The sequence below is a fragment of the Kogia breviceps genome, chromosome 14, assembly GCF_026419965.1.
Source record: "Kogia breviceps isolate mKogBre1 chromosome 14, mKogBre1 haplotype 1, whole genome shotgun sequence".
Lineage (NCBI taxonomy): Eukaryota > Metazoa > Chordata > Mammalia > Artiodactyla > Physeteridae > Kogia > Kogia breviceps.
Window position 1 is genome coordinate 15,525,214 of NC_081323.1, and position 27,811 is coordinate 15,553,024.

At 53.3% G+C, this 27,811-nt stretch overlaps 1 protein-coding gene across 7 annotated transcripts in view; it reads left to right on the forward strand.

The window, feature by feature from the left end:
• Positions 1 to 2,603: 2,603 nt before the first annotated feature.
• Positions 2,604 to 27,811, forward strand: part of ADA (adenosine deaminase) — a 29,197-nt gene continuing 3,989 nt past the window's right edge. For 4 of the 7 annotated variants that reach the window (XR_010836377.1, XR_010836378.1, XR_010836379.1 and 1 more), the window contains exons 1-9: positions 2,604 to 2,779; positions 14,621 to 14,682; positions 21,415 to 21,537; positions 24,146 to 24,289; positions 24,943 to 25,058; positions 26,207 to 26,334; positions 27,047 to 27,118; positions 27,200 to 27,301; positions 27,561 to 27,625. Coding sequence is in view for 3 of the 7 variants with exons in the window: in XM_059037825.2 (XP_058893808.1) it covers positions 2,747 to 2,779; positions 14,621 to 14,682; positions 21,415 to 21,537; positions 24,146 to 24,289; positions 24,943 to 25,058; positions 26,207 to 26,334; positions 27,047 to 27,118; positions 27,200 to 27,301; positions 27,561 to 27,625 (845 nt within the window). In the remaining 4 variants the exon portion in view is untranslated. Of the gene's footprint in view, positions 2,780 to 14,620; positions 14,683 to 21,414; positions 21,538 to 24,145; positions 24,290 to 24,942; positions 25,059 to 26,206; positions 26,335 to 27,046; positions 27,302 to 27,560; positions 27,626 to 27,811 lie in introns of all 7 variants that reach the window. The other 3 variants (XR_010836380.1, XM_067012339.1, XM_067012337.1) reach the window with 2 other exon arrangements.

Here is a 27,811-nt window from a genome sequence, read left to right on the forward strand (position 1 = left end):
GGGCAGAGACTTGAGGGGGCTGGGGAGTGTTGGAGCCAGCATTTGTTATCTACGGCTGCCTAACAATCCACCCCAAGACTCAGTGGCTCCAAATAACAGCCGATTATTATATATGCAATTGTGTAGGTCAGGACTTTGGGCTGGGGTCAGCTGGGTAATTCTTCTGTTCCACATTGGCACAACTGTAGTCACATATTCAGCTGGCAGCTGTTCTGGTCTGGAGGGTCCAACGTGGCTCCACTAGTGTGCTTGGTTTGTTGGTGGAGATGCTGCAAAGGCTGGTGGACTGAAATGACTGTACATGGGTTCTCTTCGTGTGATGATCTCAAGGTGCTTGGATTTCCTACACAGTGACTCAGGGTTCCCAGAAAGAATGTTCAAGAGGCCCCAGTGGCAGCTGCAAGACTTCTTATGACCTAGGCTCAAAGTGCAGGAATGTCACCTCCACCACATTCTATCAAACAAGTCACTCAGTCCAGCCCAGGTACAAAAGGAGGAGAATTAGACTCCATCGGCCAATAGGAGGACTAGCAAAGAACGTGTCACTTGTCACCAACCAGCAAGTCATCCAGGTTGACTAGTGTTTGGGGAATGTGCTGGGCAGTGATGGGACTGATGTTGGAGAGGGACTGGAAAGTCATGACAGGGGCTGGGGAGACAGTAATAAGGTGGAGAGTGAAGGTTCTGGAGTCAGATTCTAATTCAACCCCCAGCTCTGCCATGTATAACAAATGTGCCAAGCAGGCTGTCCTTTCTCTGAGCCTCAGAGTTCTCATCTGTCAAGTGGGACCCATTCCTACTTCACAGGATGCTGCAGAGATTAAATGGGAATGGTGCTTGTGAAGTGCTTGCCTGAGAACCTGGCTCCGAGTACGTCTCAGTAAACAGGAGCCATTATCATGTACCCTCAGTGACACGGGGAGCCAGGAAAGGATCTTACAGAAAACCCCTCTGGCTTCAACAATGCATCCGAAGGATCATTTGTGACCCGCTCTCGCCCTTACTCTCACACGACCCAACACAAGCCCAGCTGATTTTACACCCTAAATGTAGCTTGAATCTGATTTTCCCCGTCTCCACCACTGTCATGGGCATCTCCACCCAGACCCTGCAGTCGCCTCCTTCCTGCTCTCCCATGCATCCTCTGGCCCCTCCGCAATGCCTTCCCCTCAGAGCAGCGAGCCCAGGCTTCATCTCCAGCTGCACACAAACCATATGGGGGATGGTGTTCAAGTACAGACTCCAGATCAAAAGGGCTGGGACGGGGTCTGCAAGTCTGTGGTTCTAATCTGCTCCTAGGTGATAACGATGCTGATGATTTCAGGACCACACTTGGAGTAGCTGCTGGAGAATGTTTTTCCCACATAAAAGTTTAACCTCATCTTGCCTCCACTTAAAACACTCCATTGATTTTCCAGTGCTCTCAGGGGCAAGACCAAATCCTCACTGCATCCCACAGGCCCCATGTGACCTGGTTCTTGCCTGACTCTCTGGCCCCTTGCCCTCCACTCTCCCACTCCCTCTTTCCCTCTTATTTATTGTCAATGTATTTATTCTATAATGAAATGAAATAGCAGCACCATCCCACCCAAGTACGGGAACACCATCAATAACCTGAATGTACCTGTACGCTCCTCCCTGCCCCTTTCACTCCCCCATTCCCCTGAGATAACCATTCTTCTCAAATTTGTGTTTATCTTTCCTTTGCTTTAAATTTTTTTTCTACTGATGCATGTGTGTCTAAACACGCATATTTTTGGTTTTGCTTTTATTATACTTTCTAAAAGTTGCACCAGAGTATGTAGTTTTCTGCAACTTATTTTTTTATTCAACATTGTTTGTGAGATAGATCTGTGTTGTTGTCTGCTGAAGTTCATTCAGTTTTACTGCAGTATGGTGTGAATATTCCAGTTTATTTGCCCACCCGCTTGTGGATGGGCATCTGGGTGTTTCCAATGTTTTTGCTATTAGGAACAGCGCTGGTGGGAACATTCTTGTAGGCTTTCTCTGGCTGCACCGTGGGCCGGTTTTTCAGGGGTAAATGACTAGGAGGGGATTCGCTGTGTGCCCCCTCCTCTCTTGTCATTCCCCAGCTCCCTGGGGTCTCTCACACAGAATGCCCTCTTCCACTCTACCTGCACCCACCCCTACGTCCTTCACCTGGTAAACTCCGTGTCCTCAGAGAAGCCTTCCCCCACCTGCAGGCCACGGCTGGCCCCCATTAAACCTTCCTGATTATACATTTACGTTGTGTGATTCTGCGATGAGCGTGTGTCTCGCCCGGTAGAGTGCGAGCGCCACAAGGTTTGTGAAGCGCACCTGTTTCCAGCTCCCAGCTCGGGCCTGGCACACTGCAGGCGCCCAGGCAGTAGCGTGACCGTGCCGGAGGGACCGGGCAGGAGGCAGAGCCCGGCCAGGCGGCTGCAACCTGAGCCCACAGGTTACTCCAACCCGGCGTCCCGGGCTAGCGATTGGGGGCGGGCCGCGGCCCCGAAGTGGCTCGGGTACGTCCCCAGCGCCCTGCAGGAGTTCCAGGAAATGCGCTGCGCGGGTCTGATGGGCGGGGCGGGGGCTCCGGCAAGGGGGCGGGGCCCAGGGCAGGCGCGGGGGTGGAGCCGGGCCCCATTAAGAAGAGCGTGGCGGGCCGCGGTCACTGCAGGGCCCCGGGAAAGCGGACCGGCCATCGACCCAGCGGGACCACCGATCTTCGGCGGAGGGAGCAGCGCCGCGGTGCGCGCTTGGCACCATGGCCCAGACGCCAGCTTTCGACAAGCCCAAAGTGAGCGCGGGCGGGGGTCCGGGGTTCGGCGTCCGCGTCCGCGTCTGGCTGGAGGGCTTAAGGGGCATCCACGGGCGGGGAGCAAACGGGACCCCTGCAGGCGCTTTCTTCCCTCAGCTCAGGCCCTCGCCCGCCTCCAGGCCGTTTAATGAGAGGCAAAGAGACAGGAAGAGTCCTGAATCGGGAGGCGCCCCTTGCTGGCTTCTAAGTTCTGCTTTTGCCTCTGATTTGGCCCATCTGTGTCTCAGTTTCACTATCTGTCAGATGGGCGTCCTAGCACCGCCGGCGCTGAGCAGCCTAGACAGGTGGCTTAAACTCTCTGAACCTCAGCTGTAAAATGGGGCCCGGTTTCTGCACCCACAGGCACCTAGCGTTGTGGACAACACATACCGAGTGCTGGGTGAATGGAAACAGCTTTATACTCCAACACTATGACGGGTTTTGAGTGCCAGGGAGCCTAGGTTTGTGGATGTGCCTGTGAGAGCAGTGGGACATGCCAGAGACAGGAGGGAGGGGAGCAGGGCACCCCTGTCTACACACTAGAGGGGCTGGGTGGGCCTTAGGCCTTGGGCCCCGGTAGGGTTCACTTGGGGCCAAGCCACGGCCATTAGCCCCAATAAACCCCTTGTTCCTTCTCCCACCAGCTTGGGTGGGAGGGAATGGTGGGTTCAGGGAGGGTCTGGGCCCACTTGGTGGGCTTTGGAGCTCTGAGATTCAGTCCAAGGAAGGCAGGGGCCTGGGAGTCTGTTCAGCAGGGTGAATAAGCTATTAGGGTCGAGACTGCTGCAGGTGGGTTAGGGGAAGGAGTGAGCTGCAGTCAGCTTCAATTTACCTGTCTGAGAAATAGGTGTGAGTGATGACGGCAGATACCATCGGAAAAGCGTTGGTGAGAATCCTTGGGAAGGTGGGGAAGGTGAGGAAGGTGAGGGGGGTTCTCTGAGGAGGTGAGGCCTGGCCCCCACTTCTGATGACCCTCCCAGAGGGCAAGTGCTTGCTACTCCCTGCCAGACGTCGCAGGCACTGGGGCTGAGCTCCTGCACCCGCCATGCCTCCTTCATACCTCATCTGGATGCCCCATGCCCCATCATTAGTTCTTCTTTCCTTTGAAGGCTTTTTTTTTTTTTCCCCTGGCCACACCACGCGGCTTGCGGGATCTTAGTGAAAGCACAGCGACCAAACGACTGGATGGCCAGGGAATCCCCTTTTTTCCTTTTTTTTTTTTTTTTTTAATGCTTTGGGATTCTCTCTCTGCCCTTGGGCTGGGAGATCACCTTACCCTGATGTGAATCCCAAGGCAGTAGACCCTCCTTGACTGGGAGTGAAATAGGGGTTATGGAGAGAAATAATAGGCAACCTTTCTGTAGAACTTGCTATATGCACCAACTCAATCTTTGCAACACTTTTACAGCAGGCCTATGAGGGAGGGACTATTATCACGCCCATTTTTTTGGCCTCTCCCAGTCCTCTCTGCTTCAAGCTGGCAGGTCATTTCCCCTCTCTGGGCCTCAGTTTCTACACCTGGGAAATGGGCTCCACCTGCCATGGGGGCGTCCAAAGGTTAAAAGGCAATGCTTGGGAGGGAAGGCAGAGCGTCACCCACTATGTACGTGAGATGTCATACATTTTATATTATTGTGAGGAGGGAACGTGCCTGAGCTGGCCAGCGAAGCCAGGAGTGTGAATCTCAGAGTCCCTGTGACCAGAGCCAGTTCCCTGCCTTCCCATGGGTGGAGTAGCTAGTAATGAGAACCAGTAGTATTAACAGCTAGAGCTTATTGAGTTGAATTATTGCTCTGTGCCAGGCACCGTTCTGAATACATTAACCTTCATTAATTCATTTGATCCTAGCAATGACTCTGGGAGGTAGCTGGTGTCATTGCATTTTATAGATGATCAGAGAGGCACAGGTTAACTAGGCCTACGATCACACAGCTAGGATGTGGCCAAGCTGGGGTTTGAGCCCAGGGTGGGCTGGCTTCAAAAATCCCATGCCCTAGCCAGCTTTCCTGAACTGCCTCTGCAGAAGCCTTTGGGGGTGGCGGTTCCAGTGCCCCAGGTGTGGGCCTATCTGGGACAGGAGCCTCTGCTGGGCTCTTTGGCTTCTCATACCTACCACCAGGTGAGGCTCAGGACTGGCCAACTTTGAGAAGGCAGAGCAAGGCAGTGTTTTCCAAACTTTGATGTATAGTCACATCACCTGACGTTTGTCAACGTTCAGACTCAGAATCAGGAGATCTGGGATGGGGCCTGAGATGCTGTGCTCCTAACAAGCTCCCAGGTGATGCTAATACTGCTGGGCCGTGGACCACACTTTGAGTAGCAAAATCCTTGGCGGCTGCCTACCTGCTCTGATTATGTTATTTCAACAAGTAGCTTCGTGAACACCTGCTGGGCACTGGAGGAGGTACAAAGAGGGGTGGAGGGGTGGCCCTTATCAGCCTGTTTCCACAGAGGCAAGGCTGGAAAATCCCATGGCCCTTAGGAGTTCAGTGTCGCGGAGAGCAACGCTGATCACATGCCTGTCATTGTAATAACAGTAACAATGCTGCCATTTGAGTGCTCGTGGGTACCAGGCACCTTCAGTGATTTATCTCACAGAATCCTCTGGACAACTCAACAAGGCGGATGTTTTCATCCCCATTTACAAATGATGAAATTAAGGCCTGAAAGGTGAAGTGGCTTGTCCAAGGCTACACAAAATCTGACAGCCTTGAAGCTGTAGGCCGGAGAGTGAGCCAGTCCAGGTTGATACAGCCCAGCCCCTTCCTAATGCAGAGAATTGAGGCTCAATGTCCAACATACTTTTCTTTCTCATATTTGAATGTTTACTCCGTTTCAGGCACTGTTCTAACTGCTTTGCATATAGTAACTCATTTAATGCTCACAACAGCCCTTTAAAGTCCTACTATTATCTTCATATACATATAAGGAAACTGAGGCTCAGAGAGGGGAAGGAACTTGTCAAAAGTCACACAGCCAGAAAGCAGCAGAGTTAGACTTGAACCCAGACCTACCTAAGACTGAAGCAGATGCTGTTAACTGCTTTGCTGATTTACACCCCACTTTGTAAATCGGGGTGGTTGTGGGATTCGGATAGACTGAGCTTGGATCCTTGCCTCACCACTCAGCAGCTACAAGGGCTCAGGTGGACAATTCCCTGAGCCCCAGCTTCCTTCTCTATAAAATGGGCTGACAAAGCCAAGGTCACAGTGTTCTTGGGGGAAATGGATGCTGGTTAGGGCTTGTGAAGCACCTGGCTGGCACAGCAGGCCCTCGGGTGTGCATTTCCTCCCTGGGGGGCCTGCGGTGGCCTCTCTCCACCTGCATATCTCTCTCTGTCTCTCTGTCTCTCTGTCTCTCTCTCTGTCTCTCTCTCTCTCTCCCTCCCTCCCTCCCCTCTTGTTTCCCAGCCACAAAGCCCACTGTGTTAGCACTGCTTTGGGCTTTTGCTGCTTTTCTGTAACCAGAGCCACCTGTTAAAAGAAAAATGCCCCTGGCTGGGAAGAGTCTGCCAGCCTTACCTGTTACAACGCCCGCCTGCGGCAGTTGGGAGGGAGGGGAAGAGTGAGGTTGGGTTTCATTGAAGCCTTTTCTTTGACAGAGGAAGAAGCAAGGACCAGAGAAGGGAAGTGCAGTGTCTGTGGTCACACACTGAGGCAGGACAGGCCAGCCAGCCTCCTGATTCCACATCTGACCTCAGGGTGGGCTTGGCCTGGGTGGGAAGGGGTCCTGTGAGCTGGAAGAAGCTTGTCCGTCTGCCCTGTTGTCCTAGGGGGTGCCCCCTGGGCCAGGGAGGGGTAGGACTGTGGCCTTGTTTTGGACAGGGGAGAAGAGTAAGCCAGGGCGGCCAAGGTGAGGTTCAAGCCTACATTTACCCAGAGTGTTGGGACCAGACTCACCCACACTCCAGAGGCTCCAGAGCAGCAAGGTGGGGGAAGAGACGGTCTCTGGGGGTCTTGAGTGAGTTGCTTCTCTGTGCCTCAGTTTCCCCATCTGTAAAACGGGAATCATATTTGTATCCACCCTACATGAAATGCCTGGGGCAGGGGGCAGGCCAATGCCAGCTGCTATTGACCAGCCTCGTCATGGTTATTAATCAGGTTTCGATTTTACCAGTGCTGACTCAGCACCGATATGCAGGATGAACAGAGTGTGCTGGGGTGGTTATGACCTCCCGCTTTAGAGTCAAACAGTTTCCTGGTGTGGCGCTCATTAGACTGCGCCCCAGGGCAAGTTCCTTAATCTCTCTGAGCCTCGGACTTCTCACTTATGAAATGGGGGTAACTGTGCTAAGTCCCTAGGCTGCTGCTCAACAAGATGTCCCCCTGGCTGAGGCCACACCTTGCCTTCTGTGAAGCCCCTGGGGAAGCTCACAGAGGCAGCAGAGAGCTTGGTTGGGCCCTGAGTCAGCAGGAGGCACTGAGGGACTGCTAGGCCTCTTCTGCTCTGTACCTCGGAGCTATAGGAGCCCAGATGCGCTGAGCCCAGAGGACTTGCCTGGAGGACGTGTGACTGAAGCGGTGTCAGACCCGGAGCTGCTCTGTCTCCTGGCTTCACCCCAAAAGTCAGCTGAGAGGCTGTGGTGGCCTCTCATACAAACATATGCCCCATCTAATAAAATAGCGTTCTCCTCGTAGATGTATGTATATACATGCTATGTATAATAGTGCATTCAATTATTTTCCACACGAGAAGTTAAAGCTCGTATTAAATTTTATTTACACTGACCTCTGGCTCTGCCCAGCTCCATGCCAAGAGCAGGGCTCAGAAGGGAAGTGGGCACCTGTGGCTCATCCAGGTCCTGACTGCACTGCCCGGGTTCTGGGGGCTGGTCAGGCAACCCTGGCTACTCTGCCCCACCTGGGTTCTCTGCCAGGCCCAAGGGGGTAGGTCAGCCCTTCCTTGCTGCAGGGAGAGGACACAGCACCGCTGACCTGGGACAGGGAGAGGAGAAAACAATCACTTAGTCATTCAACACCTACTGAGCACTTCTTGCTAGACGGGGCACTGTCCTGGACCCTGAGGGCACAGCAAGATAGCACAAAGTCCCCGCTTTAAAGAAACTAAGAGTTGGGGACACGAGCATGGTAAGTAAGTAAACTGAAAGAGTCAGTGGGATGAAAAACAATGGGTGTGTTTGCAGGGGGTCTGGGGAGAAGTAGTGTGATTCAGGTGTGCCTTGAAGGTAGACAGCCCCTCCAGTTGTGAGCGGGAGTCAGATGTGGGAGTGTCTGGTCCTGGAGTCCAAGACCCTGGGTCCACGTCCTGGCTCTGCCACTGACACCTTGGGTGACCTTGGCGAGTGCATATACCTCCCTGGGCCTTACCTGCCTGCCTGGCATCTCCTGAGAGCAAGGACTCGGCATGTTTCCCCACGTCCCCACAGAGCCTGGCACCTGAAGGAGGCTTAGTAAATATTTTTTGGTGACTGGGGATGCTTCCTGTTTAGACCTGGAGGATTTCCTGCAGTTCTGTCAGACGTTCGCTGTGAGTCAGGCCCACGGAGAGCGAATGCAGGGGAGGGGGGTGCCGAGATTCTCCTCCTGAGTGGTCAGGAGGCCGGGTGTAGGTCTGGTGCAAGCGCCAGGGAGGTTGTGTGGCAGCGCGCAGGACTTGGGTTAGAGGTGGAAGGACTTGCCTTCTAACCCAGCTCCGCCACTGTCGGTCAGGGTATCCCGGGCAGGTCACGGAATTCCTCTGAGCTCAGCTCGGCAAGTCCAATTTCCCCATCTGCAACATGGAGCTAGCGCGTCCCTTGCCTAGGGGTGGAGACCAAATGAAATCAAGGGTCTGATAAGAGTACACGGCTATGATTATTGCTGGATTATTTACATCCGAGGCTAGGCCTGCCGAGAAAGTAGAGCAGGAGCTCAAGATTCAAACCTGGGTACAAATCCTAACTCCATCACTGCCTCTGTGTCCTTGGATACTTTTCTGAGCCTCGGTTCCCTCATGTGTAAAATGGGAGTGAAGTCCCCACCTCACTGGTTGTAAGAATGAAATAAGATGATGCATGTAGATGGTCCGGAACATAGGAGATATTCAGTAAGTCGGAGGCCGCTGCTGCTATTTCTTTTCTCTGAATGGGTCCAACAGAGCAGGGTCCCCAGCCGTCTCTGAGCTGGCAGATTTCTCCACGGGTAGTCTCAGTTTTCCAGAAAGTTCAGTGGGAGGCCAGCCTGAGCTTGGACCGCCTGTGGAGGCAGCTCCTGGCCTCTGTTCCTGCCCTGAAACGTGTCTGGGCAGCTTCCCAGGAGGCCCTGAGGAGGGCTGGGACCTGTAGGGCACGGTGGGCAAGTGGCAGGCTCTGCTTTCCCTCCCCACCGGGGCACTCTAGTCTCCCGCAGCCCGTGGGCTCTCCGAGGCCTCCTTCCCTCACGCTGCTCAGCTCAGGCTCCCTGAGCACGTGCTGCGTCTGGTGCTGCAGCAAGTCTTCCCAGTGGTGCCTCATCTCCCACCTGGACCACTGTGTCAGCTCTCTGTCCTCTGTTCTGACTTCTCCTCAGCCTGCTTTCCACACAGCAGCCAGAGAAAGCTTTTAAAAGGTGACTCCCCCATGCAAAACGCTTCAGGGGATCGCCCTTCACTGTGACCTGTGAGATCTCCCTGCCCTCCACCCCCCTAACTTTCTCTCTGGCCTCATCTCTCACCACCTGATTCTGACACTTAGTGCCTGCATGTCCCTCTGCCTGTTCGCTCTCTTTCCTGTTCCTTCCCCCTGGCTGATTCCTCCTCTCTTTTCTTCTCAGAGGGACCCCCCCCCAACTCCTCCTACCTCCTCACTAACCATTTGTTGCCTCTTCCAGCTTCTGGTGGCTGCAGGTGTCCGTTGGCTTGTGGCCGCGTCACTCTTATCTGCTGCTGTGGTCCCAGGGCTGCTTCCTCTTGTGTGTGTCTCTCAAAACTCTCTGCCTCCCTTATAAGGAGAAAGAGGACTGGGTGTAGGGCCCAGCCAGATAAACCCAGGAAAAACTCCTCCTCTCAAGATTTGTAATCCCATCTTTTGCCCTCTGTGGAAGTATATGTTCTGGGGATTAGGATGTGGACATCTTTTGGGGGACTACCGTTCAGCCCTCTGCACTGACCCTGGTGAGGGGATGACTCCTCCCTCTTGGAGTCTGATCGCCTTTTGCCTTCTGCACACCACACACTCCTGGTTTCCCTTCCATCGCCCTGGCAGCTCTTCTCCAGGCTCACCCTCTTCTATAAGCCACTGGGTGCTGGCGCTTGCCCAGGCTTTGTCCCATGCTCTTTCTTCGACGTTCCCTTCATGGGAGAGCCCATTCAAAATCACAGCCTCAGTCATCTATATTCCTACTCTCTCTCTGAGAGCTCCAGATCTGCACAGCCACTGGGTCCGTCCATGTGCGTTTGGAGGTCTCAGAGGTGTCCCGACTTCACATGAGTAAGATCACACTAACCGTACTTCTCTCCCTGTGCCCTACCGCTCCTCTCCCCCTCAGCACTTGGTCCTCTTCCTGGGCTCTCTGTCTCAGAGCGTGGGAATCGCTACCCACCCAGGCCCAACCTGAAGCATCATCCTCATCACGGCTTCCTGTCCACCTGCTTTGCCATATCTGCCTTGCCACCCTGGTCCAAGGCACCATCATCGCTCATAAACTTCACAAGACCACTTCCAGATGGTCTTGCTATGCTTTGTCCTTTTCAGCTTCAAACCCTGTCATGGCTTCTCTGTTGCTCTCAGGTTGGAACCCAGTCCTCCTTGTGCCCCTGCAGCCTCTCCAGCTCCACAACTGCTCCCCTCTCTGAACCCATTTCAGTTCCTCTCGTACACCACGTCCTCTCTCGCTGCATGGCCTTCGCACATGCTGTTCCCTCTGCCTAGATGCTCTTCCAGCCTTCCTGCTCACCCCTGCCTTTGCCTCCTTGGTTCCTCTTCATCCTTCAGCTATTAGCTTAAGTGCTGCTTTCTCTGGGAAGCCATCGTTGGCCCTCTAGCTGGGCGAGTTCTTTTGTTTGTTACCTCTTTGGTAGGTCTATGTTTGTGCCTCCCAGGAGTTGTCTTGGCTTGTGATTGTACATTTACCAAGGTGACATTTACTTAATGTCTCTCTCCCTTGCTGCACTGTAAGCCTCACGGGAGCAGGACTCTGTCACTTTAGTTTATCTCTCCATCCCTAGTGCACCCAGCAGGGCCTCAACTATTTGGTGACTGAGGGATTCTTAGTTATGCTTATTATGCTAAAAGCTGTTGCTATGTGCTGAGTCCTGGCCTAAGCATGCTATGTGCATTCACATGGTTAAGTCTCACGAAGCCCTGGGAGGAAGGTGTGTCATCCTCCCCACTGGACAGATGAGAGCACCGAGACACTGAAAGCGAAGTAACTTTCTCCAGGTCACCCAGGAAGTGAGTGGGGGAGCTGGGATTGCAGCTCTAACCACAGCACTACCCCATCTCTCTGGCTGGATCGTGGCCACAGCCCTGTGAAGGTTAAAGATAAGAAAACAAGGCTCAGAAAGGTGAGGTCACCTGTCCAAGATCAAACAGCTGGTTGGCAGTTTCCTGCACTGGAAGCTTCCGTGTTTCCAATGCAGAGCACTTTCTGAGAACCCAATAAACTTTTGGCTGAGTGGGCATTGAATTCATTTCATCAGGGAATCCAGCAACTCCCTGGATGCAGGGTCTGTGACAGAGTCGGTCCTTTGCTGCTGAGTGACTTCCAGAGAGATGTGATTACTTGCATGGCCTGCTGATAGGGGGGCTTGGCGGCCCTGTCTCTGCTGGCCTCCCATGGGCCCCAGGCCAGATTTCCCCCACAGGAGGCAGCTCACGTGGGTGCTTCCAGGATGCCCTTGGGCCAGTGGCTCCCTGGCTACTCCCTCTCCAGCCAGGGCAGCCACTTTCTTGTCCAGGCTCCCAAGTTCCAGAGAAGGCCCCACCCTGGTAGAGATGTTTATTAAAATTTTTCTGGCTCTCTCCCTGGCTGGGGAAAAGTTTCTTCCGTGACCTGGAACAGGGAGATAGCAGTTGCTTTCCCACTGTTTCCCAGCACCTGCTGTGCTTCTCTTAACAGCCTGTGGAAAGGGCCCTGGCTGAGAGGCAGGGGCTGTCTTCCTGTGGGCCGAACTCGCCCACCTACACTGTCTTTTTCTTTTTCTTTTTTAACATCTTTGTTGGAGTATAATTGCTTTACAATGCTGTGTTAGTTTCTGCTGTATAACAAAGTGAATCAGCTATATGCATATGTATATCCCCATATCCCCTCCCTCTTGCGTCTCCCTCCCTCCCACCCTCCTTATCCCACCCCTCTAGGTGATTGCAAAGCACCGAGCTGACCTCCCTATGCTATGCGGCTGCTTCCCACTAGCTATCTATTTGGTAGTGTATATATATTCTGTATATATATTCCATATATATATGTTAGCATATGGTATTTGTTTTTCTCTTTCTGACTTATTTCAGTCTGTACGACAGACTCTAGATCCATCCACCTCACTACAAATAACTCAGTTTCGTTTCTTTTTATAGCTGAGTAATATTCCATTGTATATTTGCCACATCTTCTTTATTCATTCATCTGTCGATGGACATTTAGGTTGCTTCCATGCCCTGGCTATCGTAAATAGTGCTGCAGTGAACATTGTGGTACATGACTCTTTTTGAATTATGCTTTCCTCAGGATATATGCCCAGTAGTGGGATTGCTGGGTCATATGATAGTTCTATTTTTAGTTTTTTAAGGAACCTCCATACTGTTCTCCATAGTGGCTGTATCAATTTACATTCCTACCAACAGTGCAAGAGGGTTCCATTTTCTCCACACCCTCTCCAGCATTTATTGTTTGTAGATTTTTTGATGATGGCCATTCTGACCAGTGTGAGGTGATACTCCATTGTAGTTTTGATTTGCATTTCTCTAATGATTAGTGATGTTGAGCATCCTTTCATGTGTTTGTTGGCAATCTGTATATCTTCTTTGGAGAAATGTCTGTTTAGGTCTTCTGCCCATTTTTGGATTGCATTGTTTGTTTTTTTGATATTGAGCTGCATGAACTGTTTGTATATTTTGGAGATTAATCCTTTGTCAGTTGCTTCATTTGCAAATATTTTCTCCCATTCTGAGGGTTGTCTTTTCATCTTGTTTATGGTTTCCTTTGCTGTGCAAAAGATTTTAAGATTCATTAGGCCCCATTTGTTTATTTTTGTTTTTATTTCCATTTCTCTAGGAGGTGGGTCAAAAAGGATCTTGCTGTGATTTATGTCATAGAGTGTTCTGCCTATGTTTTCCTCTAAGAGTTTGATAGTGTCTGGCCTTACATTTAGGTCTTTAATCCATTTTGAGTTTATTTTTGTGAATGGTGTTAGGGAGTGTTCTAATTTCATCCTTTTACATGTAGCTGTCTGGTTTTCCCAGCACCACTTATTGAAGAGGCTGTCTTTTCTCCATTATATATTCTTGCCTCCTTTATCAAAGATAAGGTGACCATATGAGCATGGATTTATCTCTGGGCTTTCTATCCTGTTCCATTGATCTATATTTCTGTTTTTGTGCCAGTACCATACTGTCTTGATTACTGTAGCATTGTAGTATAGTCTGAAGTCAGGGAGCCTGATTCCTCCAGCTCCATTTTTCTGTCTCAAGATTGTTTTGGCTATTCAGGGTCTTTTGTGTTTCCATACAAATTGTGAAATTTTTTGTTCTAGTTCTGTGAAAAATGCCATTGGTAATTTGATAGGGATTGCGCTGAATCTGTAGATTGCTTTGGGTAGTATAGTCATTTTCACAATGTTGATTCTTCCAACCCAAGAACATGGTATATCTCTCCATCTGTTTGTATCATCTTTAATTTCCTTCATTAGTGTCTTATAGTTTTCTGCATCCAGGTCTTTTGCCTCCTTAGATATTCCTAGGTATTTTATTCTTTTTGTTGTAGTGGTAAATAGGAGTGTTTCCTTAATTTCTCTTTCAGATTTTTCATCATTATACACTGTCTTTTTAAGTCCTTAAACTCTTCTTGGACAGGGAGGCAATCTTTGCAGCTGTTTTCAGTTGAGGAAACTGAGGCTCAGAGAGATCAAGTGTCTTGTCTAAGATCACACAGCCAGAGAAGAGGCAGAGCTGGGAGTCCAGCCTGATGAGCTCTCCCCAAAGTCTTTGTCCTTAAACTCTTGGCCTTGTGTATGGAGTATTGTCCATGGGGCTGAACATGTAGGAGAGGATCACCAAGATGGCCAATTATCTGGTGCCCTTTCTAGAGTCCTGGAAGGATCTTATTATCAAATATTGATTCCTGATAAGCTATGTTTCATTTTCAGTAACACATGCTTTTGAAAATGGAGACTGATTTTTGAAATATGTTGTAGGTATTCACTAGTCCAGAAGGTCTGTGGCCAATCCTTTTTGTTAGAGTTGGATCTTGTTTGGTGAGTTGGCTGAGAGTGGGATCTGCCTGCATGGTGGCTGAGGCTCCATCACTCCTCCGGGCCCATGGCTGGCCTCGTGTTAAAGAGCACCAGATTCAGAATTGGGCTTGGGTTAGAATTCCGGTTCTGCCACTTAGCAGCTGTGGTTAAGAACAAAGGCACTGGTTTGGGTTCCTGTTTCCATCACTTAGAGCTGTGTGGTCTTGGACAAGTTACTTAACCTCTCTGAACCTCAGTGTTCTCCACTGTGAAAGAGGCAGAGATGATAATTAAACCCACCCCACAGACAAGGATTAAACAGGATAATGCGTATAAACAGTTTAGTGAAGTGTATGTGGTAAGTGTCCAGTATGTGGTGACTAATGGTTATCACAGATAATGTTAACAGTGGCCCTCTGTAAGGTCCTTCAGGCATTCATGGGTGTTTTTCTCTCCTTTTCCTCTGCGCCCTTGCAGGTAGAACTGCACGTCCATCTGGATGGAGCCATCAAGCCTGAAACCATCTTATATTATGGCAGGTAAGTCCACAGATAAGAGGCCTTCTTCCCTAGGAAATTTGACCCAGACGCCTCTGGAGAATTCCAGGGTTGCTGCTTCTTCCTATATCCCTGTGGAATCAAGCCAACCCCCAGCCTAGAAAAAGGTGGTCTGTGGGGCACAGAGACCCACAGCCCAAGTCTTCTGCCTTCTGTGCCTCTGACTTTTATCTTCCTGCTGCCAGGTGAGCCAGGGTAAGCTTATCCCACTTTATAGACACGGACACAGAGAGACACCAAAAGACAAAGAGAGAGAGAGAGAGAGAGAGAGAGAGAGAGAGAGACACACACACACACACACACACACACACACACACACACACACACACGTGGAGGCAATTCCCAGGGCTGAACCAATCACTGTGTTTTGACTCAGCCGAGAGCCTGTGGCAGGTGATGCACCCGCATAGGATGCTGCTACCATTTGCTGAGCATCTCCCAGTGCTCGGCTGGGCTGAGCCCTCTCCTGAGTCAGCAAATTTACTCCCTCTACACTTGGAGGAGGAGAGCATTGCCATCCCCATGTCACTGAAAAGAGAGCAGCCTCAGAGAAGTGAAGGCAGTTGCCCAAGGCCACAGAACAAGTAGAGTCAAGAGTTGACCCTAGGCCATCTGACCCTCCAAGATTTTCCTCTTCACGATGGTAACCTGCTGGAAACTGTGGAGAAGTGGTGCCCCCTCTCTGGGCCCAAATCTCTGCATCTTCCAAAGGAGAATGTACTTCTTGCCTCTGCTCTCGTGGATGCTGGTGGGCCGAAGGGTACCCAGCACCTCCAGTGAGGGAGGTCCGCCCTCCCTCCCCACATTTCAGGGGCTCATGATATCCCCTCTCTGGGGTCTAGCACTTAAAAGCAAGGACTTCAAGGGCCAGTGGGTCTGGATTCAAATCTGAACATACTGTTTCCTTGCTGTGGCCTCAGTCTCTGTAGGTTGAAAGTAAGAACAGGACCTTCCTCCAGAGCTGACCTGGGAGTTGGGTCCCTCCCGCCACCTACCTCTCCCTGTTCCTCATGGGTTTGTTCTATGCTCATTTTGTTTGGAACTGGGAGGACTCTGCCTCTCTTCACTGCTTTGAGCAGTTCAGCTCTGGATCCAAATTTGAACCCTCTGTTTCATAAGCCAGAACCCCCTCACTTATCCAGACACCCACTCCTTAGGAGAGAACTGATGATCCTTGGGCGTTTGCCCCAACACTTAGAAGTGTCTCTTCCGGGCTTCACTGGTGGCGCAGTGGTTGAGAATCCGCCTGCCGATGCAGGGGACACGGGTTCGTGCCCCGGTTTGGGAAGATCCCACACGCCCCGGAGCGGCTGGGCCCGTGAGCCATGGCCGCTGAGCCTGCGCGTCCGGAGCCTGTGCTCCGCAACGGGAGAGGCCACAACAGTGAGAGGCCCGCGTACCACCAAAAAAAAAAAAAAAAAAAAAAAAAAAAAGCGTCTCTTCCAATTCCCTGAGAGGGTTCTGGCAAGAACACGCTTCTCCATCTTGTTGCACTTTTTTCTGCCCTAGGAAGCTGTTGTTGATTTAATTTTTATTTAACTTATCATGTAAGTATATTAGCCTTTAGTGCATGGCAAGCACTGCTTTAAATGTTGCACCTGGATTGACTTACCAGATCTGATGACAACTTGTGAGGTAGGTATATTATTGACCCTGTCTTACCGACGAGGGAACTGAGCCAGGATAGGGGAAGTAAGTTGTCTCATAAACACAGGTGTGACCCCGGGTCCATACCCCTGACCATTGCCCCTGCCAGCTGGAGGTTTAGGTAAAGTATTGCACAAAAAACACTTAGCTGAGGGCAAGCACGCTAAATGCTCCATAAATGTCACTTAACGATAATACTATTAATTGGAACCTATGGCTCTGACTAACTGGGGTTAAGCCCCTTGGATTATCTCTGCCTGTCCTTTGCCCATGTCAAGTGCCAGTTATTGATGCAGGGACCTTAATGAGGCCATTAGGGTGGGTTAACCGGGCACCAAGATGGGATCTAATCGCGGGCGCTCATTAAAGGGTCACATAGCGCTCAGTAGCGGAGCAAGAAGGTGAGAGTGTCCAGGGCCGGGTAGAGGGAGGAGGAAAAGGAGCAGCCCTCGTGGGGCAACTGGTCAGACTTTCTGTTTTCCACATCCACTTGGCATCTCGGGAGCTGCCTAGGCACCTCCATGGGCCCTAGAGAGGTGGGTGCGGTTTGATCCAGCTGGAGTTTGATCTTGAGGTCGGAAGGCAGGGGGACTGGGGAGTTGGTCAGACTGGGATATGGACAGAACACGCTGGAGGACTCCCAGCTGGGAGTGAGCTGGGGCTGAGAGGGGGAAGGAGGGGAGCATCTGGCCTGTGACCCCTCCCTCACCCTGGCCAAATCCAGTAGCCTCTTTTCTGCCTCTGTGACTTGGGCTTCAGTTGACTGTGTTCTCACCTGTTTCCTTTTTAAAATTTATTTAACTATTCATTTATTTTTGGCTGCGTTGGGTCTTCGTTGCTGCATGCGGGCTTTCTCTAGTTGCAGCGAGTGGGGGCTACTCTTCGTTGCGGTGCGCGGGCTTCTCATTGCGGTGGCTTCTCTTATTGTGGAGCACGGGCTCTAGGTGTGCGGGCTTCGGTAGTGGCACGTGGGCTCAGCAGTTGTGGCTCATGGGCTCTAGAGCACAGGCTCAGTAGTTGTGGCGCATGGGCTTAGCCGCTCCGCGGCATGCGGGATCTTCCCGGACCAGGGCTCGAACCCGTGTCCCCTGCATCGGCAGGCAGATTCTTAACCACTGGACCACCAGGGAATTCCCTCACCTGTTTCTTCTTATTCCATCTTCTCTCCGGGGGCTTTAACTTCTTTCTCAATCTCCTTCCTGACCCTGCCAGCTCTTCTCCAAAGCACATTCTGAGTCTGGCCACTGTCTCCTCCCTGTCACCGTCCTGGGCTAAGCCATTGGACTGTTGCAGTGGACTCCTGACCAGTCTCCAGGTGTCCACCCTGGCCTCCCCCATCTACTGTCCCCACAGTACTGTAGTCAGAACAATCATCTTAAAACATAGAGTGATCAGATCACTTCCTTGCTCAAACCCTCCTGCCTTGCTCAGGGTCAAAGCCGAAGCCTACACACGTTCCTTGAAGTCCTACAAAGCCTGTGTTAACCTCTCTGACCTCTTCTACTCCTTGCTTAGTGCATGCCAGATGCTTCTCAAACGCGCCAGGTCTCCTAAACAGAGTTTGGGTAATTTGCTCAAGGTCACACAGCCTTTATTTTTTTAAAAAAATTTAAATTTTATTTATTTATTTTTGGCTGCCTTGGGTCTTCGTTGCTGCACGCTGGCTTTCTCTAGTTGCGTCGAGCGGGGGCAACTCTTTGTTGTGGTGCGTGGGCTTCTCATTTCAGTGGCTTCTCTTGTTGTGGAGCATGGGCTCTAGGCACGTGGGCTCAGTAGTTGTGGGTCATGGACTCTAGAGCACAGGCTCAGTAGTTGTGGCGCATGGGCTTAGTTGCTCCGCGGCATGTGGGATCTTCCCGGACCGGGGCACGAACCCGTGTCCCCTGCATCGGCAGGCGGATTCTCAACCATTGCGCCATTAGGGAAGTCCCACACAGCCTTTAAATAAGAGCTGGGATTTAAACCCAGGCCACTGGGCTTCAGAGTCTGCCATCTTTCCCTGGACACACAAATAGTCTCATTTGTTCCTCCCTGTACCTTGAAAACAAAGTACCATCTGCGTTTTACTGGCAAGGATGTGGGGGTCCTCAAGGGGACGGCTCCTGCCCGGGGTGATCTGGTACCTGCAGGAGGAGGATGGACTTTGAACTCCCAAGTCTATGTTCATCCTTCTTACTGGGCTCTCAGTGTATCACCCACCACGGAGGGCAGAGGACTGAGCAGCACCTGGCGCACGGCCATGGCTGACTGGGGAAGCAGGGCCATCTAAGAACTGAGCTTGGCCCTGGGTGGAGGGAGCCTTGGCTGCGGTTACTGGCTGTGGGTAGCAGGGGACCTGGGAACAACTCCTTCCTGCCTCAGCCTTGGGTCCCAGACAGGATCTTTACAGCTCTGTCTGAGTAGCTTCCGGAGGCCCAGTCGCATGTGAGGTGCTGGATCGTCTCCTAGGGGACCGCTGTGGCAGCTCTGGCTTTCTGCCCTGGTTTCCCTCTGTCTGTTCCCCACACCACAGTCAGGAGGAGCTCTTTTTTTTTTTTTTTGCGGTATGCGGGCCTCTCACTGTTGTGGCCTCTCCCGTTGCGGAGCACAGGCTCCGGACGCGCAGGCTCAGCGGCCATGGCTCACGGGCCTAGTTGCTCCGCGGCACGTGGGATCTTCCCGGACCAGGGCACGAACCCGTGTTTCCTGCATCGGCAGGCGGATTCTCAACCACTGCGCCACCAGGGAAGCCCAGGAGGAGCGCTTTAAAAAGTACATCTTTTCATGTCACTCCCCTGCTTAGAATCCTTCAGTGGCTTCCCGGTGCTTTTCAGGATAAGGTCCCAGCTCCTACGAAGCCCCGCATTTGTCAGTTGGCTCATCTACCACTGACCCTGCTCTGAACTGTAGCCTCCCCGCCCTGGAATTCCCTCGGTGCTTCTGCCTGGGGCTCTCAGCAGGACTCTGACCCTGCCTGCCTGGATCTCTCTTCCTGCTCCCTCGGGGGGAAAAGGACAGTCTCCCTCTTCTGCTTAAATGTCACCTCCTCCGAAAGGCCTTCCCAGGCCACTCTATCCGTGGGGTAAAAAGATCTCTCTTGGGTGGCTGTTGAGGAGAGAGGCTAGAGAAGAGACTAGTTGGAGAAATATTTAAGAAGAAATCATTAGGACTTGGGGACCGGCTATTGATGGGTAAGGGAGATGGAGTCCGGGGGAGCCCCCTGTCTCTGGTTCAGGCAGCTGGATGGATGGAGGAGCCGTATTAGGAAATGTGGAGCCTGGGAGGGGAAAGGGGGCGATCAGACACACAGGTCGGCCTTGCTCACGGCTATCCATCCAGTGTCCAGCACATCTTGGGCTCTCAGATGCTGATGTGCAGAGGGATAGGACTGAAAGCTCTGGATCTCTGGATCGGTCCAGGGGGCCTGGGGCAAACGTGGCCATTGTGTTTGGGAATATGGGGGTCGGAGCCTTAGCCTCACCTCCTCTGCCTTCTACCCACCAGCTCCCAGAAGGATATCCAAAATATAGCATCTAACAACCGGTACGGGCTCTGCAGAGGCTACAGTGACTGGGGGGTGGCCTCATGAGGGTGACCTTGGGGCAGACTGACCAGCAGGGGAAGGCCCAAGGGCGCTGAGCCCCTGACCTCGGTGCTAGGACTGCACCCGGGGCTTCATCTTCTCCGGGGAATTCTCGCAGGGATGGGAGTCTGATTGGCAAACTGGGCAACAGGATGACCTCCTGGTGATACCCACTGGTCATTCATAGGTCCTGGGGTCATGCAGAAGGGGAAGAGGGCATATTTAGGAGGTTTAGGGAACAGGTATTTATGTAGGGAAACAGTTTAATATTTTAATAACAGAAGCTGTTGAAGGACTTCAACACGTGGGTCGAATTTCCCTTTCTTTGGCAATGTCCTCCCTTCTATCTTCTGTTCTTGCTTTGTGGATAACTGGAGGCCGAGCCTCCTGGTTTAATCACCTAATTTTCTTAACCATTTGCTCCTATTGTTTATCTTGTCTTTTGTTCTACCTGCTGGAGGATTTTCTCACCTTTATTTTCCATTCCTTTTATTACAGCCTGGTGGGCGCTGCCATATTCTTCCAAATCTCCAAGAGCTCTTTCTTACTTTCTGAATGTCCTCTTTTTAAAAGGGGATGTTCTTGTTTCGAGGATGTAACATCGTATCCTCTCTTTGAGGCTATTCACTTTGGGTTTTTAAGTTTTCTGTTCTCTGCGTTTCTCTGTTTCTGAAGAGTGCCTTTGGTCTTTTGTCCCTCCTGGTAGAAGCATTTCTTGACTGTCTGGTGTCCTTGGCCTGTCCCTTTTATCTTAAAAGTGGGAAAACTGAGGCCACGGGGGACCCATGAGTTGGGGCAGAGCCAGAAGGAGCAGAGAGGCTGGGCATGAGAGGCGGGGAAGGCAGCCCAGCCTTGCACCCTGCTGGTCCTGGCTGGGGGGAGGCGGAGGTGCCAGTGGAGAGGAGGAGACCCCAGACCAGAAGGGCTGTTCTCTGCCAGCCCTTACCGAGCGGTCGCCGTGGCCCAGTGTGGGAGGCTGTGGTCAGGGAGGGGAGAGCGCCGGCAGGGTGGATGGCTGGGCTGGCTTCCCTCTCCCAGCACAGCGGGCCAGGCCAGCCTCCCTGGTGTGCTGGCCAGAGGAAGGGTGGCGGAGGGAAGTCCGGCGCCTGCTCCTGTCCCGGGCACTGTGTGCTGCAGTTCTTGCCTCTGATAACCCCTGACCTGGCTGGCACACGACCAGCCGGCTCTACCAAGGGCTTGCCCTGGCAACTTCCCTGTCCCCAGATACCAGTTTGTGTGTGTGTGTGTGTGTGTGTGTGTGTGTGTGTGTGTGTGTGTGTGTGTGTGTGTTCATGTGCACTTTAAATGGACTTTAACCCCAGTTGTCCCCCTGGAGATTTGCTGGCTGGTCGTGGCCTTGGGGACAGAAGATCCTAGAAGGATTCAGGCCCTGGTTCTATATGCCCTGAGCCTCAGTTTTCCCATCTGTCCAATGGGCCCCCCCCACCGCCCGCAGGGAGTTGGTAAGGTCCTGCCCAAGGTGTCCATCATCGTTTTGTCCCCAGGAAGCGCGGCATCGCCCTCCCTGCCAACACACCAGAGGAGCTGCAGGACATCATCGGCATGGACAAGCCGCTCAGCCTCCCAGACTTCCTGGCCAAGTTCGAGTACTACATGCCCGTCATCGCGTAAGTCTTCCCACCCGCCCCGAACCCTGGGCAGCGTCGGTCCCTGTGCCCCCATCGGGCCGCCTGCACACCTCAGCCTGTGGGGCGGGAGAAGGTGCTGTACGACCCCGCTCTGCCTCTCACCATTGTGTGCACTCCTGCGAATCTCTCCGTGCTTTTGGGCCTCGGTTTTCCCGTTTTCCCTTCTGGAAAATGGGTATGATGGGCTGAAACGCCTTCAACTTCTATAGAAAAGTGACAGAATTTGGGGGTTCAGAACATAGATCCTAGTATCAGATTCTTTCAAGAAATAACTTTGACACTAGGGAAATTTGCCCTCTCTGGGCCTCAGTTCCCTTATCTAGACAATGGGGCTTATGACCCTCTCTACCTCCTAGGGCTGGGGTTTGGAATGGACACAGCACTGTCCTCAGCAAGCCCCCTCTTACTAGGAGGACAATTGCTACCTTTATCGATAGCCAGGCACTGCTGTTTTTATGTTACTTTTCATTCCTTCCAGTTTTTGATAGCAGAATATCTTCGATACAGAAGAATATAATGTGTGTGCAGTTCAAAGAACTATTCTCTTTGTAGTTGTCCACAGTCCTGTGAGCTAGACACACTCCTCATTTGCAGAGGAGGAGATGCTCAGGAAAGTGAAGGAACTTGCCCAGGACCACACAGTTGGCAAGGGGTGGAGCCCAGATTCTTGTCCTGATGTCGCCTTGAGCTTCCTGGCACGAGGCAGAGTTTCCCAAGGCAGGCGAGAATGGGGCCTTGGCAGTCAGTGCTGCCAGAGCTCAGGCGGGGGAAGACGTAGAGGGGGCTGGGGGAGTCAGGGAAGGCTGCCTGGAGGAGGAAGTGTGGACAGGGCCTTGGGAGAGAAAGGCTGTGATATTGTCCAGAGGGCTGGACCTGAGGAACGGTCTGGGGGATGGGCTGTTGGAGGACCAGTGAGAAAGGTGTGTGAGGCCTGTGGAGGCCTTTGGCTGGGTAAGTGGCAGGACAGGTATGAGGAGTCCTGGGGAAGGAAGATGTATGCCAAGGCTGCTGGCTGCTTTCTGGAAGCTTTTGGGCTCTGCCTGGAAGGCATCGATTGCCCCCATCCTTGGCCTGGGTCAGCAGATGCTCTGGCATACATGCTGCCTCTCCCCCGGATGAGGAGCGTCTCCCACGCCACTGCCCAGGCGGCTCCTCCTGTCTCTCGGCCACAAGACAGAAGAGGACCAGCTTCCTGAAGGCTTAAGCTGCTTTTGATTTGCATTTCCTTGGTGATTAGTGATGTCAGGCACCATTTCATGGGCCTGTTGGCCATTTGTATGTCTTTTGAGAAGTGTCTATTCAGGTCCTTTGCCTATTTTTTATCAGTTTTTGTTGTTGTTTGTTTTGCTACTGAACCGTAGGAGTTCCTTGCACATTTTGGTTGTTAGCCCCTTATCAGATGTGTGGTTTGCAAATATTTTCTCCCATTCGGCAGGTCGCCTGTCACTCTGTTGATGGTTTCCTTTGCTGTGTAGAAGCTCTTTAGTTTGGTGCAGTCCCCCTTGTCTATTTTTGCCTTTTGTTGCCTGTGTGTGTCCTTTTCTCCTATTTCTCCTCCCTGCTGGCCTACATCTATCACTCAACAAATATTTCAGTGGTTGCAATGTCCTAGTCTCTGTCCTCGGCTGAGGGATCGTAGCCGCGATGAGACAAATGGAGGGGTCCTTGTCTCATGGAGACTACATTTCTAGTCGGGGAGGTGAAACCAGCTAATAAACCATGTGATCTGTGATGTCGCGTGGTGATAAGGGCCATGGAGAAAACTGAAGCCCAGGGGAAGAGGTGAAAAAGGGTGACGAGGTGTTTTAAAATAAGGTGGTCAGGGAAGGCTTCTCCCAGGAGGTGAGGCTGGAGCTGGGCTCTGAATGGAGGGAGGACGGAGCATAGGGTGATCTGGGTGAAGAGCCTGCAGGCTGGGGCACTGCAAACACGAAGGCCCTGACCTGGGAACAAGCTTGGCCGTTCGCTGGACAGAAAGAAGAGACCCTGGAGGAGTCATGGAAGGAGCGGGAGGCTGGCAGGGGCCCGGATTACGCAGGCCTTGCTGGGGGTTGGGAGGTGGGGTTGAGACTCACTCTACGACGTGGGAGGCCATTAGGGTTCAGAGTGGAGGAGTGATGTTGATTTCCTTTTTTTTTTCTATTTTTTTTTGCCCATGCTGCACAGCTTGTGGGATTTTAGTGCCCCGACCAGGGATTGAACCCGGGCCCTGAGCAGTGAGAGCGTGAAGTCCTAACCACTGGATAGCCAGGGAATTCCCACTTTGATTTCCATTTTTTAAAGACTGAGCTAGCTGCGATACAGGGGCAAGTGTGGAGCCCAGGAGGCCAGTTAGAGAGGTGAGGTGGTTAGAACCAGGGCGGAGGGGGCGAGAACTGGCATCGAGTTTGGAAGCAGAGCTGACAGGACGTGCTGTGCTTCTAGGATTTTCTCCAGCAGATGCCCAGAGCTTTGGGCTGGGTGATGAGAGACTGGGGGGGCCACACGTGGGTTTGATCTGCTATGTGCAGGGGACAGCTTTGTTTATTCCTGGAGCTCCCAAGGGACTTGGGGCAGTTTGTCCCCAGACCCTCCCTTCCCTTCCCAGGGGCTGCCGGGAGGCCATCAAAAGGACTGCCTACGAGTTTGTGGAGATGAAGGCCAAGGAGGGCGTGGTGTACGTGGAGGTGCGCTACAGCCCGCACCTGCTGGCCAACTCCAAGGTGGAGCCGATCCCTTGGAACCAGGCTGAGTGAGTGACCGTCTGGAGGGCTGTGCTGGTGCTATGGCAGGGTGGCCTGACCCAAGACCGTGAGGGGCGGACGGGGAGGCCCTGGCCCAAGCAAGACTTTGACCTTGCTCCCTGAACTGGCCCACAGCTTATCCAGTGACTTCTAGGGGTCCTATCCTAACCCTGTAACCAGAGAGAGTTTGGCCCACTCCTGCCGCTCTGCCTGGACCCCAGGGATGTCTAAGCGGTACCACGCAACCACCTTGCTCCCTTCTAGCCATGACTCTGATACTTGTGGACAAGTGGGAATCTCAACAGGCGAGCTTAGCTTAGCAGTACTCTCCATCCTGGGTGGGAGGAGGGCTGCGCCTGACAACCCCCCGAATTGGGACAGTCTTCGCAGGTCTGGAAGCATCCAGGCAGTTCCAAGGAAGCTGGAAGCGGGTGCGCTAGGGCTTGGGGCTCTCTCCCTCATCCTTTCCTCAGAGGCAGTGGGTTAGTGTGGGTGAGGGCTTCTCCCGGAAGATCCCTCTTCCTCCTCTTTCTCTCCTCCTTTCCTTCCCCTCTTTACTCCCCCTCCTCCCCACCTCCCCTCCCTCCTCTGTCCCAGTCCCAGGGCTGTCCTTTAGGTCTGCCTTTGCCTCAGGCCCAACCCTGCTCTTCTCTGCACACAGAGGGGACCTCACCCCGGACGAGGTGGTGTACCTAGTGAACCAGGGCCTGCAAGAGGGAGAGCGAGACTTCAGGGTGAAGGTGCGGTCCATCCTGTGCTGCATGCGCCACCAGCCCAGTGAGTGTGACCTTGGCCCCGTCCCTGGCTGCCCGTCTGATGCCACCACAACATCCTGGCCGGGCACAGGGGCCATACTGGTCCCCATGGTCTCTCTTGAGCCCATCAGTTGGACCTCGGGGCTTCCTCCTGGGCAAGCTCAGAACTTCCTGCAACAGAATTTTCTCCCCTGGGAGGCTGAGCCTGGGAGCTATGTGACCTGCAGGAGGCTTAAAATCAAGGGAGGCTGAACGACAGAGAAAAGCCTCAGCCTGGTTCCTGGCAGGCCGCGTCCTCCCTCGAGACCCTGTGGGCCAGGCCCCCTCCTGTCAGGGCTGCAGAACCTGGGACTAGGTCTGAGCGCCAGGGCCTGAGGGGGTCTCCCTGTGACTGACGCTGGTCACATCTCCAGGGCTTGTGCTTCCAAGGCAGAGCCCCGCTGTGTGACTCTCTCCAGGTCACATCACCTCTCTGGATCTCAGACGTGCTTTGTCACAGGAGGTGATCGTAGTTGCCCCGTTCTCTGCTCTAAGGAGTAGTGAGCCCACAGCGAGGGGCTGGTGTCAACCTGCAGGGCCTCCCTGTGCAGAGTGGCTTGGGGTATTTTCTCTAATCCTCACAGGGGTCTAGGAGACAGGACCACCATCGTTTATCCCCGTTTGACAGATGAGGAAACTGAGGTAGAGAGGCTCAATCAGGAAGGCACAAAGCCCGGAGCAGAACCCAGGGCCATCTGGTTCCAGAGCCCGTGGTCGGTCATTCTTTTTAAAACACTTTACGATGACCAACGTTAGCAATGTGTTTACTAACGCTAGTGGGAGTTGTTTTAGGTTTAAATGTTAAACTGTGCGGCCCTCCATCTCATCTGCTAAGTTGAGGGTGGGTGTGGGGATCCAGAGAGAGAATTGCCATCTGTCGTTTACTGAGCCCAGGCCCTGACCTCAGTGTCTCACACACGGGGCCTCGGCAAAGCCTCGCCGTGACCGAGGGCCACGGCACACGGCCCCCCCTCTGAGAGGAGAGGATGCTGAGGCCCCGAAGGCCGCGGCATCAGACCTTGGAGATGGGACACTGGGCCCTCTGCCTTGTGCTGGCCTTGGGTGGGAGGGCTGGGAGGGTCTTTCTCCTCCGTGCTGCTGCTGGAGGCCCGGTGGGCATCTCGCCCACAGGCTGGTCCCCCGAGGTGGTGGAGCTGTGTAAGAAGTACTGGCAGCGGACTGTGGTGGCCATCGACCTGGCCGGAGATGAGGGCATCCAGGGCAGCAGCCTCTTCCCTGAACACGTGGAGGCCTACGCGGTGGGTCCCGGGGGACGGAGGCAGAGGAGAGGCTGGCTCTCGGGGAGCCGCGTACGGAGCTGGTCTCTTATACCAGTAGCGGGACGGCACACCGACGGGAGATCACGAGGCCTCCTGGGCTCCCAAGTGTACACATGTGACCTGGGTCTAGGGGCTCAAGAAATTGGGAATCTGGCATGCAAGGAAAAAAACCCCACTTGGTGCTGGAGGCTCCTGTGTTGGAGCCTTTCGGCCTAATGATTCAGATCCTAATGATTCCAGTGGATTGGGCGAGACTGTCTCTTCTCTGGGCCTGTTTCATCTGCTGGGATGACTGGGTTGGAGCAGACGTCTCAAAGCCTCATGCTGTGTTTCCCACGGAAGGGGTGAAGCATGGGTCGAGAGTAGGGGCTCTGGAATCTCTTCTTAGCGGTCTGACCTTGGTCGTGATACCTAATTCTCCTGAGTTTCAGTCCCTCCCCGCTCCCTGTAAGATAGGTATTAGAGCAGTTGTGAATATGACGTAAGGCATCCAAACCATCTCCTACAGTGTCTGACTCGTAACGACTGTCTAATAAAGGAGGGCTACCACTTAAATGATATTACAAAAACGAAACCCACCCGACCTCCCTGTCTGGGAGCCAGCCAGGTTGACTCAGCCCCAGGGTGTAGCGAAGGCAGGGCCTGCGGGCCGAGCCCCAGGCCGCCCCTGACCAAGCCCTCGCCCTTACAGGAGGCCGTGAAGAGCGGCGTCCACCGCACGGTCCACGCCGGGGAGGTGGGCTCGGCCGAGGTGGTGAGAGAGGTGAGTGGTCAGGCAGGTGGCGGGGCCCTTCTCTCCGCTTGCCCCGCGGCCCGCGCTGGGATCCACACTACTTGTCAACAGGCCGTGGACGTGCTCAAGACCGAGAGGCTGGGGCACGGCTACCACACCCTGGAGGACCCGGCCCTCTACAACAGGCTGCGGCAGGAAAACATGCACTTCGAGGTGAGGGGCCGGGGAGGGGGAGGTCAGGGGGGCGGTGGAGAGCGCGGAGGGTCCAGCAGCCGCGGGGAGCGTGGGCCGCGGGCCTTGGAGCTGCTGGGTCGGGGGAGAAAGGCAGGACTGACGGCTCCTTGGACTCGGTTGCGAGGGGGCCGCTGTGACCGGGGAGGATGGCGCCGGAGGAGGTGGTGCCAGCTGGTCTGGGGACGGGGGTCAGCGTGGCCCTGGGGGGTTCGTGCCAGCCACCCGCCTGCTCTTCCAGGTCTGCCCCTGGTCCAGCTACCTCACCGGCGCCTGGAAGCCAGGCACGGAGCATGCAGTCGTTCGGTGAGGCTGGGTCCCCTGGGCTCCGTTCGGTTTTGTACTAGGAAAGCCAAGGGTGGGAAGGGGATGCAGGGACTGGGCACTGGTCCCTGCGGGGTCTCCTGGGTGTGAAAGCTCTTCAAGTGCTTGGGAAGCAGGTGCTATTGTCCTCATCTTACAAGTGAGGAATCCAAAGCCTGGATGTGGTGT